Genomic DNA, 18,419 nt, shown 5'->3' on the forward strand with positions numbered 1-18,419 from the left:
TCGATATGTTTTAGTACACAAGGCGGCCACGGCAGCGCTTTGAGCTCATCGAATTGTGAAGTTACTGATTAAGGTTTTACAGATGGATCGCATCTAGTTTTTGCTTTAAAGCATCATCCTCGAACATTTTTCAGGTCGCCCATTCCATCCCTCTATTATAGATTATCTTTTTAGCAAAGTATCGCAACAGCTTCCCCTGGTTCATGACCGCACTTATGATCGAAATCATCCCGGCTTCAAACCAAGCGGTATCGATTGGAATCGAGTACATCCAGAATAGAAATCAGATTAAATTATTTTGCCGGTTTCACTAAAAGTATTAAAAGTCTCAGTCATTCGCATGTTCGGATATAGCAAAGGAATCAACTCACTTTTCAGATTATAATATTGGTCAAATTGTTGCAACCTAAGTCTGGCGTATGTCGATCATACTTTTGACATATACGTAGATGTAGACATTTGCTAGCGTTGCCATCTGATTTCATTCTTCATTTAGTTGGACGCATCATCAAAATACCATAGCGCCTTTTTGTTTTTGGTGTTTTGCCGGGCCTCTCGTGCTGTCCTCTCTTCGAATCAGTTCTTGGTAAAACCAAACTTCAATAAACCGTTGTGCTGATGCGCGGACGTGCGGATACTTTCAGTTAATTTTGAATTTTTCGAGGAACGGTGAAGGTCCGCGCTTGAAGTCCCATTCAGTAAGTCCAATTCCGAGTATCACAGCCAGATGTGAGTGCTTGGCGCCAGTCGCAATTTAATTGAGATTAATAAAATATCTGGCGGGCTCCTTACGAACTGTTAATACTGGGGAAACGGACTTCAGTGAATCCAACTACGAGCAAGAACAAAGTTCCTTAAATGAAGTGCGACTTCTGGCAGCGTTCTTGAGATGCGCGCAGCATCCTTGGCAATGACGTCATTCGCCTGCTGACCAGTTTCTCTGTGCTCGTGTGTGTGTGGCGAGAGTGCGTATGCGTGTGTATGTGTCGAAATTAGAGCGCAATAGCGAATTCGATTTGCATTCGCCGAAGAATTAACTGCAAACGAACAGAATCGATTGTTGTTGTCGCGAGTGCTTTGTTAAGGATAAGACAAAGTCGCGACTAGTTCCGCCAAACTCTCACGTATTGTCTATGGTTTCTCGTTTCCAGGATCCTAAGTGAGAGCCTCCGAATAGGATTCATTGAATGGCAAACTAACGTGCAGCCAGGAATTATCGATTCAGGTAAGCCAGCCATCGTTTCTCCTTGAAGCAACTGGGTCAGACAGCGATGATAATTGCACGTGTAGTTCCTGGTTTTCCATTGAAATGTCGTGGTAAGATGAGCCACCCCATCTTCCCGAAACCTTCCAGCTTTATGCTGATAATGAATTTTTAATGTGCGCTGAGACTTCTAGTGGAAAAGAAGAACAAACCCACATAAATTAAACTTGCAAAATCTTCAAAGGACAGAGAAACGCTCCGGTGCTTCTATTCCGCTTTTTTGGGAAGCTGTAAATTATGAAAGACCAGACGAACGGTAGACAACAAGGTTTGCCCGTTCCCAAGGGATCCCGGGACAACATAATCAAAGGCTTTACTGCTGGGGCTGGAATAGGATGGGGCCCGTCCGGAAACCCTGCCGCAGACAGCTTTCCTGGCCCGGAGTCCCGTGACAGGGCACGTTCGACCTAATAAGCATACGTCGTTGAGTAAATGGGGGCCGTGGAACTTCGCATTTACGACTCCGCAGAGCTGTAAGTGCTTCCGGGCTCCCCCCGAGGGCAAGAATCGATTTTCGATGTTAATCGAGTTGAAAACCCCGCAAACTCTGCTGTGCTTGTGTCCTGTTCGAAAGGGAGTTTCACAATGCCCAGACATATAGGCCCTTAAAGTCAGTTCCAATTTCGCCTGGCCAGGATAGAAAAGAAGATCTCTGATAAGCTCCCCAGCGAACATACATATATTCTCTCTTTGTTTTTTGTTAGATTTGCTCATTCGCGTGGTCCACTCGCAAAGCTCTTGACTCCTCAGTCCACCATCAAAACTTGTTTTATTTTCACGTTTTGATGCTTCTGCTTGGGTTCCATTTGTTTGGAGATCGCTCTTCGCTCTCTCGTCATCTACTTATTTTCGCAAATTTACATAATATTGGAACGATTTTTGATGGCACTCGATTGTTGCCGTTCTTTCAGGGTGCTAATGGTCTGTGATATCATCAGCCAAACAACACATGTGTGCTAATATATTTACTTCTTGCTTTAATCACACCTCGTTACTGCGGTCTTAGTGACAGAGATGTAATGCACATGTGCAACTCATTCATGAACACTTTCAACAGCTGAGTATATTTACGTTGCCTGGTAACATGATTGGATATTAAAAACTCTGAGAACGTCCCCTGCGTATCTGACATTTCATAGCTCCAAGTGGGCCCCATTGAAGCTTGGCGGCATTGAAATGGCGCCAAGTTGTCGTTCGCTCGTTTGACGCCTCCTCTCCGACCTCCTGCTCCTGGGAAGGAAACTTATTTGACGCCACACGCACACAGCTGAGCTGGAGGGCAAAGGACACCGGCACGAAAACAAATAAATGCTCGAGGAGTAGTCAAAGGGCGAAGGACGCGGGGCGATAGCAATTGTCTGCGAAGGCAGCGAAGGGGATAACGAAACCTTGGCTTGATATGAGGATTCAGGATATGAACAAAAGTTGGCAGTTAATTCGTTTCGAAGCCGTTGGCCGCATTGAGGTCTCTCTCAGATCCTGGTGAAGGTCGCAGGATTCGTGGGAGGCACGATGAGTCATCAGTTCTTTAGTTAATGGCCCAAAATGGAGAGCAACAGCTCGGGGGAACGTCGTAAATTTCCCATTGCTAGCAGTTGTTGATTATGAAATTTTATTCTCTGCCCAATTAACTTGCGTCGAGCACGCGATGGCCCATATAGCCTCCCAAGCTCGCATAGATATATGCATAAAGACTGATGTTGCTCAGTTGGGTTTCGGATTGCGGTAGGTTGACTACGATTCGCTTTGTTTGTTTGACGGAATGGTGCATGTAGGCCTGGTTCCGGGACCTCCAAGCACTCCCAAAAATGAAAATCGATTTTGTTTGATGGACGCCAGGCATGAGAGAGGTCGTGCACTCCGTCGACAGAAGGCAATTTTAGTGGGGCTGATGAGTTTCTGTGTTGGTGGGGGTTTTCTTGATAGTTAATAGTTTTTATGATAGTTAAGCATATTGGAATATATATAATTTTTACTTCTTCAGAAAAAATTGGAACATTTTTAATTTGCTTTGTACATTTGTAGATTGTATTTTACCAAGCGAGGCTGACAATACATTAAACTTAATTGAAATATTGCACACAAATCCCTGGCTCCGTGGTGGCGCGTGATGTCATCATATCGAAGATGTATGTGGGAACCTTGAATCGAATTCTCCTCTCATCTATCGGCTGCCGCGATTATGACTCAGTTTTTCAATGCTATGTAAAGTGATTGAATCGGCTCCGTTTATTTTATGCTCCATTTATGCTCCGCGATCTTGAAATGTGCTTGTTTATTGGGTTAAATTGATGGATATTGGATTATGATTGAATTTCGTCGAAGGTAGCCTATTATTGCTAATAATATCCGAATCGTTTGGCATTGCATCTGCAGCATCCTCTATTCTAGTCTAGTGTTGGGTTCACTCAGCACGATGATTTGCTGTCTGGGTGAATCACATGAATGCCATTCGGGGTTTGAGGGAACCAGACAAACTAGAGCGGGTCGCAGTCTCCAGGACTTGACTTCAGAGCCGCTATGGGAGAATTTCGTGAATGAATCACGTTCTGTGGGATTTCGCTTTCTGGCTCAAGCTTTTCTTACAGCCTGTCGAGTGCACGGGAACAAGATGAGCGTGAGCGCGGCGCTGTGAAGGAGATTCCGGACTCAGTCCAAGAATGGGCACGAGGACGACGATGACGCGCAAAGACACTCACGAAAATGGAAAAACGCAAAAGGCGATAGACGCCTGTGAGCAACTAACAGCAGCTGCTTCTTCTTGTGGCATTGTCCTCTGCCGCCGAACCCATCCATGCCGGTGCCACCCAGGGGTGGTTTGGCTCAGTACTGCTCGGCGTCTGGCCCTGCTTACAGCATTACACGTTCCCGGAGCCGTGAGCCGTGAGCCGTGAGCCCCTGCTCTTGTTGCCACTCGCAAATCGTGGCTTCTATTTTTCGGGCAGTACATCCTGCAGACTGGCAGCCGGGGGGTTGGAAGTGGCATTCGCTTACTTTGTTATTTTATTATTTTGCTATTGCTGTCTTTATTCCGCTTTTGTTGTTGTGCCGTTGTCCCTTGTTGTTCTGTTTGGTTCTCGTGAGTCAAACTTTGAGCGAGAAAGACCCTCGGCTTGAGCAGATTTCTTGGCCACAGTGGTGGTCTGAAATATTGAGTAATTTCCTTACCAACTCCCTATTCGGCTGCTCCATGGGAATTCCATCTGCATTTCCGCCAATGGGCTATATAGCAAGATTTTCCGGTTGGAAAACAAGTGCCAATATTGGCGTTGGAGAACTATACACTTTTCGGTTTGCTTCAACTCCCCGCTGTACTGCAAGTACTATTTATTGCGGCATTCGTAAACCGCACGTGCTCCGTTCCAGATCCTGGAAGTGGTCCTAAATCGGCCGTCGAGCTGCGCCCACCCACTGTCAATTATTTCACTTTTCTGTAAACAAATAAAGCAAACAAAGCGAGGTACATAAAGTAAAAATTAATTTCCACACACAAATGGTTATTTGGCCTGGTATTTCTGAACAGTGAACCGAGCCATTTTCCACGCATCTCCTGCGTGCATCCTGCGGCGTTGATAATGTGGAAACCACCCCGTTAAGGCCTCATGGCAGTGCGTGCCCTTCGCCAGGACCCTTTGGCTCTCCTCTGTTGTGATAAATTTCAAAATTGCCCACATTGTCGTTGGACTTATTGGCCGCGTTTCGAGGGCGGCTTGGTTCCTGACCCGCTCCTTGGTTTCCTGCCCACATACTTGTCACCCCTTAGACTCGCATTGGACCGGGGAAAAGTCACATGACTTGCATTCTGGCCGTTAACATACTCGACACTCTCACACCTTCTAGACCCAAGTCCTCCTCTAAAGTGGATTGCGTGCCTTTGAAACCGTTTGTTTGTCGTTACTCTGAAGGGCTAACGGGTTGGCTTAAAGCGCAAATAATTTAGCCTTCGAGTAATCTAACTCTTTTGAATGGTTTTGGTACACGGCAAGATTTTGCCCTATTCCTCAAGTTTCCAATCAACCTTTGAGGAAGCTTTGTTAGAAGTGAAGTCCTTGTGCCCACCTCTCTATGGCCCATTCAGCTTGTCTTCCGCCGTCGCTATTACTTCCAGCATCGGCGACGAAAACCGCTTTGCGTTGGTGTGCTGTAAAAAGACGTATTTCGGATGCGGAACTTTTCACTTTCCTTGGGGGTGAAACTCGCCAGGAAGGCACACAGTAAAAAGCAGCCGAGAACTTGGAAGTTAACGCTAAATTTAAGATACACAAAAGCGCGCAACCGACCCCATAGCTCCCGAAGTACTGCGGGCACAGCTGTTTGCAGTCAAATTCATAAGTGCGCGACGGAGGTGAGATTTAGATATCCCGTTCTCCTTCTTTCCGTGAGCCTCCCGGCAATCCAGGCTGAATTGCATTTTCGATCAGTGACTGCAGACAGACGGAGCCTCGAACAAGGTGAACCACACGATTCGAATCCAGGTGCGGCAGCTGCTGACACAAGGTCAACGTAAAGCTTCTCCAGAATGCACGCCCTACGAATCCCACACAAGCAAGGAAGCATTGCAAAAAGCCTTTACTGGGTATTAGCGATAAGTGCTTGACAACGAATGCCAGAGTGACGGGACAACAAGGACGAAAATGTCCACGTTACAATGGAAAATCAATAGGCAGGGTCCAATGCCTGGCACTACGCAGTTTGAGTGGAGTGTCCCTGGCTGAATACCCCGCTGGTTTGTGTTGGCGCCGTGTCATGTCATCAAATGTCTCATGTTCGGGCTCCTGTTTTGCCACTTGACATGGTGTACTGGCTGCCGACCGCGTTTTTGTTGCAAATTAAAGACAGGTTATATACATTCTGCAAAATTGCTACTGCAAAGGTCCGCTGCTCGGCACTCTTTCCTGGAATCCATATGAACTTTTCATGTGACTGGCCGCAGAAAACTAGCCAGCTTCAGAAGAGTCCTGCCAAGATTTTTCCGGAAAATTGTCCGAGTTGCCAGCCAGCTCTATTGTTGCGTATTTGATTCTGGCTAATGGACTGGGTCACTGAAATTGTGTGTTATTGATTTATGGAAGGCACTTTGTACTAGCTGATTGAACTCGTGGTTGGGTTGTGGTTGAAATCAGAATGGAGAATTTCAAGCTCCCACTATGGGCATCTCAAACACTCAAATCTACGAGGTCCCCGAAGCGTTCCTCTGCACAGCTCAGCCTGAATTGTCGCCACTCAGGGAAGGGGATTTGTATTATGTGTGGTGTGCCACATTTCTAAGCGTCTGCTGTTGACATTTGCATGGGTTGTTCAAAATTTCAGCACAACCTGGATATTCACAAACACAAATGTCAGCTCCAATTAAAATGCCGTTTGTTTGTTTGTCCACTCTGAACGTCGAGTGCACCGTAATATTGAACTTCCTCTGCCACTGCCGCCCCCTCCCCCCACCCCCTCCAACCATTCAATCAGTTCAAGCAAAAAGTATGGCGCCAACCAATCGAGATAAGAGTCTGCATCTGCGCGGGCGTATTTCGCATCTGTAATTACAAGCACAGCCTTATTCGAAAACATTCCTTCGAAGACCCTTATTGACTGGTCTCTGTGGTGGTTAAGATAGAACGTGACCAATGGGCGCGGGAACGGGCTGACCTCAAAAATTATGAACTTTTCACACCTTGAATGACCTGCCTGATGGCGCACAGTTGACGGCCAGCGGACTCGTGGCTTTCCACGCATACCTGCAAAAATACGGAATTTATTGGCCTGGCCATTAATTAGCTAATTTATTTTATGATCCTGGAGCTTGATGGTTATAGTCATTCATTAGTGTATGAAACGGGACGCGAACTGGCTGATGCAAAACAGCACGCGTTCCAATATCGATGAGCGAACGGGGAGGTATGGCCAGGTAAAATGTAGCCGAGTTCGCTTTAAGCTTAGGGCTTCTAATCCATGACCACATCCTCCTGACATTGCTCGAGCGCACAATTGCATTTTCCGCTCATAAGCCTCCATTTCCTTTGGCGGCCTCTTTGTTCTAGCTGATTTTCGAATTTGGCCTCCTCTGTGGATAGTTGCCCCACGTGCAGTGAAGATTACGCTTGTTGACTTTGAGCGGATAGCTGAACGCGGCAAACTGGTTTACTTGCACCACACATATAGCACACTGGCAGACGTTGCAATTAGCCTGGCTCAAGTCGTGGCTAACGGTACCCCATTTTCCCCCGTCTCGCCCGGCACTTGGAGTTCATAACTATCAGTTTGTTGTGCCCAAAAATTTAATCGCATCAGGCACATGAGATTTAGCGTCGATAGTGTCGGCTCCAGTTATAGATTACCATGTGCAAGCTTGGTTGGTTGGTTTACTCAATTTTACAATTACAATTTGTTAAAATATGTATAAATACGTTGTTCAATCCATCTAAGGATCTATAGGATTGGATATAGGATATAGTATTTAGAGCCTCAAGAGAAATGCTCATTGCCGGTGTGATGCCTGCCTAACATGAGCGGTCAATTAGGAAGGACGACGACAGGCTTAAAACGACTTCATTACCATCAATCTTAATTAAAAATCATTGGAGCTGCTTACATATTCGCTAAGGAAGATGCCCTACCGGCGGTTCAGAACCCCTCCGCGGTACCCGCGATGATTTGTGATCCCCCACCGGACGAGGCTGCGCCACAACTTAAGTGGCCAGAGTTATGAGACGGCTTCCCGGCAAACTGGAAACAAGTCGCAGATAGAGACATACCCATAAAGTAGCTGCGATTCCAGCACTTGCGTCTCTATCTGCAGTGGGATATCTGTAACTGCTCGCAGCGCGTTTTGTATTTGCATCTCGGTTCAACTGGGTTTCCCAGACTTTCTTGCTCGATTCTGTGGCGTTTTGTGTTGAGCAAATTGTGGGCAATCATTGTCAATTTACAGTGCTCATACAGAATGACTTGGTGCCTGTACTTGGCGGACGGTAGAAATTGGTCAGCAGTGCGCCCTCGGGAGCATAGACCCTGCTGCTTGCCCCAAAGCGTCGTCTGTGGCAGCCAGTCTCTACTGCACCCGCATGCCTGTCAGCCTCTCAACAACTCACCAGTGCACCTTGAACTACAAGCAGTGGCGACGTCTCCGTCGACGGTTACTACTGCCAGAACATGCAGAGAAAAAAAATATGCAAAAATGGGCACGATATTCTACAAAATACAAGCTTAGTCCGGACCAGCAGCACCTGTACTTTTAGAATATATGTAAATGTTTTGAATTTTTTTGGTTACCAAAAAAGTGACATTACGATTTTATGTTTTTCTTTCGGTGTAGGATGACGGCTTCAAGCTTACAACATAGACAAACGCTTTCCTCTTTCTGTGAGACACTTATCCGAGCTGTGAGATCAGCTTGGGTTTTCGTGGCTCCGGGGGTCGTTCGCTTTATTTACCTTGTCTGAGAATTGGCGAGCCCTGCCTCTCACTTCTTTCTCCTCACCACTTAGTTCCAGTTTTTTATTTATATTTGTTGGGCAAAATTTGTATTTTTAGTGCGTCTGCCTTTCGGGGTTTGTTTGTTCGTGCGCTTTCTGAGCTCCTCCGTCGCTAAAACATTTATTGCTTTCATTTATTGCTATTTGCATTTATTTTTCGTGCGAAAATAATTCGAATTCCCAAATACTTTTTTTTGCTGATCCTCTAGAAAGAAGAATCCAAAAGCTGTGGACATCTATCTAGTGACTTGGTTGAGTGTCACCATGTTTTGCATTGCATTTGATTATTTGAGTGCGGCTCTACGCCTCAATAAAGACAATGGGTTGAGTGTTTTCCATTTTTCTCGGCTCTGACCTACTGAAAGGCAATCAGAGTGCGTGGATTTTTCACTTTGTGGAGAAGGTTGTCATAGCGAACATGGGGAACACAGCTTATCGCGTTTAACGCCCCGTATCACCGTACAGTACACCCTCCGACAAACGACTTCGACCGCAAGAACACCAACGACCCACTTCACCCACGCAGCGCAGAAGCACAGCTTTCCAGTGGAGAGCAGTTACAGGTCATTAGGTGCTCGCTCGCATCCATGGAAAGTTGTCAAACGATGTCATCAGCAATAGATGCCAAACATGGAGCGTCGGCAATTTCATTTCATTTAATGTTTAATGTCAAGTGTCTGACACACATTTTTTGCTCCCGCTACCCTGGCGTTCGTATCTCGCAGATCATCGGCGACGATGGCTGGCAAACCTTAATTAGAAATGCAGTGACTTCACCCGGACTGAATTATATAATTTCCCGCTCTAAAATTCCGACGCTGCAGGAAGGAACTGGGAGAGGAATGATAATTGGAATTCGCTAATTAGAACAGGCGCGGCCGAAGGAGTCCACTGTAGTGACTCCTGAACAGGAGCATCACCTGCAGTCCACTTCCATTGCTTTCGTGTTTGTTCTAATCGTGCTCTACATTGTCGTGTTTTCATTGTTGAACAAAATAGTTTTGCAAATTGCTTTTACTTCGTCTGGGTCACAGCATTCCATTTGCATTCGCTTGCAGCTGTGGATGTTCGAGAGGATATTTTTTGTCTGTAGAGCAGATAATAGCAATGCATTTTGCAATGTGAGTAATTTTCTATAAACCGGTATGGGAGTGAGTTCCTACAATAATTGTAGGAGAAGTGCTGTGGACTTTTATTAAGCCAAAATGCTGCGCTTATGAGCCCAACTTTATGCACAACATGGATTAGTATGTATCTGCTGACCTCATCGACGGAAGCGCAGCAAACCAGAACAGAAAACAGAGACACACATTAGACTAACTGCGAACGCGAACTAAATTGCTAGAAATTGAAAGTGACACTGAGAATCGCACGAGCTTAAATTTGCTGCAAATGGAAACATTCTTCTATTATAACAAATGGCCGGGTATTTGGGGCAGAGCCCCCTTTCAATTTAGTCGAACAGAGCAGCGTACTAAAACGAAGGAGTACTGGTAATAAGCAAGGAAAGATGGGACAAATTTTCTAGAGTAAACAATAGCGATGGTCTGAAGGGTCAAAATGCAAATTGCCAGTTAATTACCGACTGAAACGGGGAAGCCTGTTGGGACGAAAGGATCAAATAACAAATGAGCGCTTGGGTCAAAGTGGGCTAGCGGCCACCCTTGAAAGTGACAAATATGGACACTTTCTTGCTGGGCACTAAAAAAACTTAAAAACGCGGCTCAAAAGACGAGGAACATTCGGTAGACTTTTTGTTAATAGCACTTGTGTCCATCAAATTGAAGGCATCATGTCATCACTGGGCGGATGAGCAATGTTCGACCATAATTGATGGGCTGTCGAAACTTACTGCGGAGAGCTCAATAAACACTTGAGAATGGTGCTTATAAGCCACGAAGGCCGACTTGGGATCGAGGGCCAAGTTCTAGCGCTGAGATATGTAATGAGTGCAGCACGCGACGCGGCATCTAGGCCGGCCTGGCATTCACTTATGCATTGCATCCAAGAGCAGTTGAGTTTCCCTGTCTTCTGGGATGCGCGTAACCCGAGCCTCTCCGCTTGTCACTGAGGTGCTAATGGAGCCCTGGCAATGAATCGCGACGTGCCGACGCGGCATGCTGCGTTTCTCTGCTCCACTGAGCCGACTCTCGGCCACGGTGTGGAAGTACAGTTAGATGGTGTGTTTGCCACAACCGCAGTTTTGACTTACCGTGTCTAATAAAAGAGGTTGGAACCGCGGAGCTCCCTACCTAGAGCTTCCCTCGACCACCAGGGACTGTTGCTGTTTTGGTATCAATCCTTGATGGAACATTAACATCGTTATCTGGTTGGTGTTCAGAAGACAAAAGCAACCAGAGAATTTCATTGGATCACAAAATTATCATTCGGTAGCTGTGTAGTAAAACTAGTTCTATTCAATCTTTCTGCGGCTAGATCTACATCACGTACATTATTTATTCTCTGTATAGCCCCATTTCCATAATTACATATCCGAATTGCAAAGTAAGCGGCTGTTATATAGCTCGTTAATAGATGAACCCAACAAAAGTTCCGGCAGCAACCAAGGTCTGAGCAAAAGCGGGCATGACGTTTGCCATCTAAAATTTAAAAGAGATAAATTAAAATAGATAAATCGCTCCGCAATTCATACGGACTAAATTCAATGCAAAAAACAATACTATAGTATGTCTGTGTATATACCGGTAGAATATACATTGCTTGAGGCAATTAGGTTCTTATGGCTCAATTTCATATCTTATGAATTAATGCTGACAGATGATATTCTGATAATAGCTTTCGACTTGAATCAAGCAATATGTATCTGCACATATTGCGCAAAGGCAAGATTAGATTTGTTAAAGAGCGCCGAATGTGGCCTTGGCGTTGTATCCAATTTTGTATATGTTGGACTTACTTCAGAACGTATTGTTCAAGAATAGGCATAGCTTAAGATTGATTCCCCTCTTCTTGCTTCGTAAAATCGGAGTCCAGTCGACAAACCAGTTCAAGCTTACTTTTTCGTTATTCTTACGTTTTTGGCGGTATAAATTTAGGATCAGCACGTGGCTCGCTGGCTTCAAGAACGCCACACAGTACCGGTTTTGGTTTGTTTTCGCCTGTACAGTGCTCCGATGATGATGACGTAGTGCTGGGGCGCTCGAAGCACATATGGCTCACTCTCCAACGGCCCATGACCAATTTCGAAAAGATCGCAATCTGCGAGAGGTCAATGGGATTCCTTTCGAGGGGAACAATGTTATAGAAACCCAACTACAGAATCAGAAGAACACCATCAACGTGGCGAAATGTGTTTTGTCGGAAGCCTGCAAGGGAAAATGGCGTATTACATTGATGAATTCAATTAGTGCGTCTTCAAGAGCTTTGAGTGCCTTCTGTCTAGTGCTTTTACTTATCGTGCATAATTAAAAAGCAATTATACCGAAGTATTGTCAGATGTTCGGCTACGGCCATTATTAAGGCTTTGAAGAATTGCGTGAAATGGTCTCTCACGTATCGTTGCGAAATGCTTCGGACAAGTATTTCAACTAAATATAAAGAAAACCTTCAATGATCCGAAATGTCTCAAATGGTTACTTTTATTTTTATTTTGTTTCCATTATATTTTGATGCACAACATTTTGTACGCGTAATTTCCTTGTGGGGCACTGAAATTATAATTAATGACAATTTTATTAAGCATTACAAATTAATTAATTAGCAGCTTGTTTGTTTGCTTAATAGGGCTTTAATTAAAGATTTTCAACTTTACTCTAACATTTCGAAATGTTTATTTAGTTAAATCCAGTTAATATGCGTATAAATTTGTATATATTTTTGTGGGAAAACGGGTTTACTTTGAAATGGAAATTTATGAGCTCAATATTTGCATTGAATACTAAATAATGTTGATAATTCGAAACGAAGCAAGCCCTCTGGCTTTTGATTTCGGGCTAAGTCGAGTTTTCCAACACTTCGAAGGTAATGACATCAGTGAGGCAATCAAGGCGGTCAGCGCACCACATTCAGTCTCCCTGAACGGTGGCTAGCCAGGTGGCAATTAGTAAACTGCCCCGGCGACTTTTAAAACTGTTAACGTAACTACTTGGGCTCCCCAATCAAACACGGCGATCGATTGATCCATTAAATTAATTGAGTGGAATCGCTTTGCAAACAATGATGAGATGGGGCACACCGGCTGCCCATTGTCACGTGCCCTCGTGCAGACTGCATTCAATTTAATGGGCTCAACAACAGCCGCCGGTAGCCGGTCAAACCTGAGCGGACTGCTCCAGACGCCCTAATTGATGCAACATGCAAATGGGCATGGGCCTGCCAGGCGGAAAGTGGTGGGATGGGGGTGTGAAAACTTTGGACCAGACTTGCGCCATACGAGAGCGCTGTCGCAGCTGGGCAAACACAGGAGGTGCATGACAGGGGATGGGGTCAGTGGAATGAATCTGTGATGTCGGAGCTTTAAAATTTATTTGTATGTAACAAAAAGTTTTGTGCTGCTCAGCTTGTGATATTAAATAAATACAGTAACGATTTTAAATCAGATCCTTGCATACCGCTATTGTAGTCGGCAACCAGTGAACCCGCTGTTCGTAAGAATCTACGGATTATGACCAGACTCCTAAAGCACGTGTTTTTTCGATTACCTCTTAGTACTTTTGAGCTGGACACTTTAATTAAGTTAACAACTGTTTTTGTAATGCTGCGCTTGCAGCTAGAAACAGCTGAATGGTAATTTTCCTCTGTTTTTCTCGTTGGTTTCTTTTTGGACATGAAAAAGACCGACCGGCAAAACCAGCCGTTGGGTCTGTTACCGCGTTTTGGTCGTGCTTCGCTGGTTAACTGCTTTGCTTCGCTGCGTTGAAACGGCTTGGAAGCCACGAGCAGCGGGACGGACGGCAATCGGTGTAGGCACGGTCTCTCGAAAGCGTGGGAGGTTAAAGGTACAGTGTCACCTGTTGCTAAGATAGCCAGCAAGTAACAATAACGAACAGGCAATTATATAAAGCCAGATAATATTTGCACTGATATCTGGCATGACCGTTCAGATTGCATATGAGTTTTTAAAATATTCAATCGTCATTAGAGGAAAGCCGCGAGAGCGGCACGCAAACTGAACCATCAATTAAGTCACCTGTAAAATTGAACAGCAGTTATTGAGAAATAGCTTCAGCTAGGATTGCGGATAAGCATTTCATGCAATCGTTAAGTACTTTCAAACCGGAGTAAGACAGTTATTCAATCGGCTTTCAATTGAAAAGTAAAAAGTGGGAGCATGGCTGTATAAGCTGTAAGTATTATAAGTAATCATTAAATCCATATGACGGAAATGCTTTTAATTGATTTTGAGCAATTACTACAACTGAAAACTAAATTCCTCTATACTTAGTGTTCGACAAGTCCATTTTTTATAACCTTTTTTTAATTTGCTCAAAGCAAATGCTCACTTATTCTATTAATAAAGGAACCCCCTTGAAAGCTGTGTATATTGCGTACTCATTTTTTCCAGCCGCAAACTACAAGTTCGGTATACTTTCAAATCTAAAACTCTGCTTTGCTTTTGGCCCACTTATTTATAGTTTTATTCCCATGCTAATTTGGAGGCAACATCACGTTCGGATGGTGCTGGGAATAGTTTGCTGGTCGTTACTGGCTTTAATGGTTTTCTAATTAATTTTTGTTTACAAATATTTCAAGGCGAAGCCAAGATCATTGAACCCTTGCTTTTTGGGCGCTCGCTAGCCAACCGAAGTGAGAAATCTAATGTTGAAACGCTCGGACGCCAGATCATTGTAATGTCAAAGTCATAATGCACAATGCCCAATTGAGTTGATTGAAGCGCGGGTCGGGCCCTCATATAGTAATGGGAATCAGAATGCGAAGGAGGACGGGAGTGGTTAGTGCGGCTGCGGCATGAACAGGGACCATAATTCAAAAAAACTAGCTGAATCAATTTGGTGCAACCCAATGTTTTGTTGCACGACACGAGCAACGGCTCCAACTTGTTGCAGCTTTCTTAACCAAGAGGGTCAGAGTCAAAGTTCAATAAAATCCAATTAAACTACCGCAGGCTGCCCCTTCCTCTTCGCTGCTGCAGAACCCGCAGACCTTTCACCGCGCCCTGTTGCTCGTAAATCTTAATAAGCTAACCTGCAGGGGATTCCGGGAACTCGCAAGCCGAAGAGAATGTTGCAAGCCATGTGATTTAATATAAGGCCACGTGAACTTTCACTGACTTGTGTGTTCCGGACTCTCGACTCCCCTCCATGGGCAGATCAGATTCCGCCACCCGATTTCCGCACTGTCAGAGCGCTCAATTGAATTAATGCTGGGTGTCGGCTAGCGAGGAGGCTTCGGCGTTGTGCAACTATGCTGGACATTAATAAATAATTTTCTGCGATGCCTTCGCCAATTTGACGGGTCGGTCTTCGCGTCTGCTATTTTTAGCATATTAATTGCATGCGCAAAAACGGGCTAGCAGTGCGGTCGGTGACCAGAGGTCAATATGCCTTGAAATGTGGATCTCCATAAGTTGCTGCCTCCGGTCGCACCCCGCGACGCTTTTATGACAGTTGCTTCCGCTGTTGGCCGAAGGAATGCCAGTGTTCCGCAAGTGCCTCAAGTGGCAAGTGGTGCGTCACAGCAGAATTGTTCCACAGCCCAAACTGGTTACTCACTGGGAGCTCGCATAGGTGCAGCCGGAAGGAACAGATGCTGAGCATCCTCCCATCGGGATGGTGCTGTGTTGTCAATGTAGGCTCTTGCGCTCACTCCTCACAAGTTGTCTGAGCAATGAAGCCGCGTTGTTGAACACAAAGCAGGGACCAAGCAATTTCTATCTGCGGCTGCTCATGTATTATTTAAATTTTGACCCAGCCCACTTTAACTCCCGGCACTCGAAAGTTACTTGGCCCCGGCGAGGGCAGTGTCATCCCCTCGTCGAGTTTCGCTTCAAAACATATCACAATAACACATCATTTGTCAAGGCAACAAATGATGTTGCATGTAACCTTATCATCTCATATCCGCTGCAGACGGTTACGTTACGGGTCAGTGTGGGTGAGCAGCTGAAAGCCGGACACCTAGAGGCAAATGCTCTGGGTTCGTTATAGGAGCCACTTCGGTTGAAAACAACAGCACATTACCACGGTGAACTAGACGAAGTCAAGCTGTATTCATGCTGCCGTAAATGTGTATTCCACTCGTACTAACAGGAGCAGTGTGTCCGTGTCCTGAACACAATGCTTGCTAATGAATAAACATGGCGACCAGTCACTTCCGCTGCAGCAAACCTCTCTTCCTTCGCTCCTCTTCGTCCATAAATTAAATTACAAAGTTACGTATACGCCGTGTGTCCGCACGAAAACGTATACGCCGTGTGTCCGCACGAAACTTGCGCAAGCAAGCGACAAATTTATTGGGAATCCTTTCCATAGGGACAACATGCAGACGTATAGCATGTTACTCCCCAAATTGACAGCTCAGTGCTGGGTTCGGTGACATTGATGCCGCTAATGGGAGAAGCAAAACGGCGGGGGAGTTGTTTATTGCAGATTCTCCTACTAGCCGCTTAAATTTTTAATGTTTTTTTTTCGGACCAAAAAGAGTAAAGATTTTCAGAAAGCCAGCCGATCATGTGAACTTCCGTAATGTCTGGCTGCCAAAACCTATTGTCAGTAATTAAAAAGCACGCAGCTTGAAGGTTTTGATAATGAAAATCGAGTTTACCTTCTGGAGATTGCCCAAAATAACAATATTTTTAATTATTTTTATGTGCTTTAATTTTTAGATCCCACCTCTTTTGGGCACAAACTGGATTGACAAAAGTCAGAGTCCAATCACTACGAAGTACAATCAGCACGATGACATCAAATAGTTGTTTAATCAGTCTAGGCTGCCTACTGGTCCTTATTCAAACTCTAGCTCCAGCAAAGTCTGCGGAGCACTCAGTGTTCACCCACAAAAACGCGTCATCGGTCTTGGGTCAATTGGTTACCTCGAGTACCCTAGTATGGGAAAGCTATGACCCCAAGGATGCTACACAGTTGCAGTTCGCCGTGGAGGGCGGAAAGTACGTTACTGAGGATGAGCATTACCCCATGTACGTATGTCGTGTACCAATCGATGGTATCCAAGTGTCCGGCCATACCGAGAAAATCCTTCAGAGACACGTATGCCTTGCGGCCCACTATAAGCACGGAAAGTACGACAACTTCGATGTCCTTATGAACAAGGGTCACCTGGGGAAGGTTGGCTGGCGCCATTGGCGTAAGTTTGATGCTGGTGTTCCCGTCGGTGCAATACGCATTGGGGATGACTCTTACATTGGTCGCCATCGGGCCCCAAGTCAACCGAACAAGGACGGTGTCGTCACCCATTGGGGAGCAGACTTCAATCTGGGCCACTTGGAGCCGGTGGGTCTGGGAAAAATTAGGGTCATTGAAGCCGAACGTGAGAAGTACTACGACGATGGCGAAGTTTTAGTCGAAACAGAGCCCTTCCGATACGAGCTCAGGGACATCAAACTTGATCGCCTGCGCACTGATATTCAAGAGAACATGACTGAACTAGGTAAGTCTAATCAAATATAATTTGTTAGCTTTTTAATAACGTTAACTGATTTCGTAGTTACCAGGAAGCTTGAAAATCTGGAAGATAAATATAGTACAGTAGAGACGATTCTAAGCTATACCTTCAACTATAATCAATATTGGGGATCCCACGAGGGTGTTGCTCGTGGTCTACCCACAAAAATATTCGAAAAAGATGAGGCTGTTCCGGCTGAAATTAACTGGGCCTTAAAACACACCGAAAAACGATCGGAAAACAAGGCAGTGCACACGAAACTTTGGCCTGGAACAGCAATTAATGTTACGCTACGTGGCAATTATGTGACCCTGGAGGCGCCGTACAGTGGCAAGCTCTTTGCTTTCTATTACGGAAGCGATGAAAGTGTTTCCCGAAAGATCAGCGCAGAGGCAAGTGGTTTGAGCTTTTTGTAAAGCCATGTTCTAATGAATTTCAATCTACAGGTGCGAAAGAGCTACTTGAAGGAGGTGAAGCTGGAGTTCAGTCCCGTCTACTGGATTGAGAACGGTACTCTGGTTCCCACAACGACCACCACAACGACCACATCCACATCGACCACGACACATGCCACCACAACCAGCACCAACGAGCCGACGCCCATAAATGAGCCCCCGCTGGTCCATATGAAGGACAATGGTGTGCAGCATTCAGGTCCCGATACGCTGGAGAAGACCTTGCATGACTCCCCGTCCAGCAACGAATTAAATTCGCACGAGGCTCCAGAGAACATGTCCTCCGACCCGGGAAAGGATGTGGCGCTGGCAGGGTTCGGAGTCAATGCAGCGGGGTCAACATTTATTGCTGGGTCGACTTTATTAACGCTACTTTTAACACTTTTTTTGAGTCTGTAGATGAAATTGAGCTCTGGACTCAGTATAGCGTTTAATTGTTGTTGTTGTACCTGTTGTACCCGTCTTTGAGAGCGTCAGAGAGATGTAATAAGCAGATAGACATTGTAGGCATATATAAACCCCAAGAACCGGGAAAAAATTTGGTGTGAAAACGAAAAGCAAAAGTCGATATTTTTTATACTTGTCCCAAGGCTTCTTCTTTAACACGCATGCAAGCGAAGAGAATTTAAATGA

General features: G+C 45.2%; 1 protein-coding gene across 1 annotated transcript; it reads left to right on the plus strand.

Annotated features, from left to right (window-relative positions):
• The first annotated feature begins 571 nt into the window (after positions 1 to 571).
• On the plus strand, positions 572 to 18,273 carry LOC117136404 (protein unzipped). The gene is made up of 5 exons (XM_033297300.1): positions 572 to 698; positions 1,152 to 1,225; positions 16,535 to 17,316; positions 17,374 to 17,723; positions 17,778 to 18,273. Exons 3-5 carry the CDS (start codon positions 16,608 to 16,610, stop codon positions 18,183 to 18,185), a joined length of 1,467 nt encoding a protein of 488 aa, XP_033153191.1. The 5' UTR covers positions 572 to 698; positions 1,152 to 1,225; positions 16,535 to 16,607; the 3' UTR covers positions 18,186 to 18,273.
• The last annotated feature ends 146 nt before the right edge of the window (positions 18,274 to 18,419 follow it).

Source organism: Drosophila mauritiana, chromosome 2R (genome assembly GCF_004382145.1).
Source record: "Drosophila mauritiana strain mau12 chromosome 2R, ASM438214v1, whole genome shotgun sequence".
In the NCBI taxonomy this organism is placed as follows: Eukaryota; Metazoa; Arthropoda; class Insecta; order Diptera; family Drosophilidae; genus Drosophila; species Drosophila mauritiana.

What these genes read in the sequence shown, in the direction of transcription:
- LOC117136404 (XM_033297300.1), top strand. Translation starts at nt 16,608, where the DNA reads ATGACATCAAATAGTTGTTTAATCAGTCTAGGCTGCCTACTGGTCCTT. An exon ending in AGAGAACATGACTGAACTAG is followed by an intron (nt 17,317 to 17,373) that starts GTAAGTCTAATC and finishes CTGATTTCGTAG; the next exon opens with TTACCAGGAAGCTTGAAAAT. An exon ending in CCCGAAAGATCAGCGCAGAG is followed by an intron (nt 17,724 to 17,777) that starts GCAAGTGGTTTG and finishes TTCAATCTACAG; the next exon opens with GTGCGAAAGAGCTACTTGAA.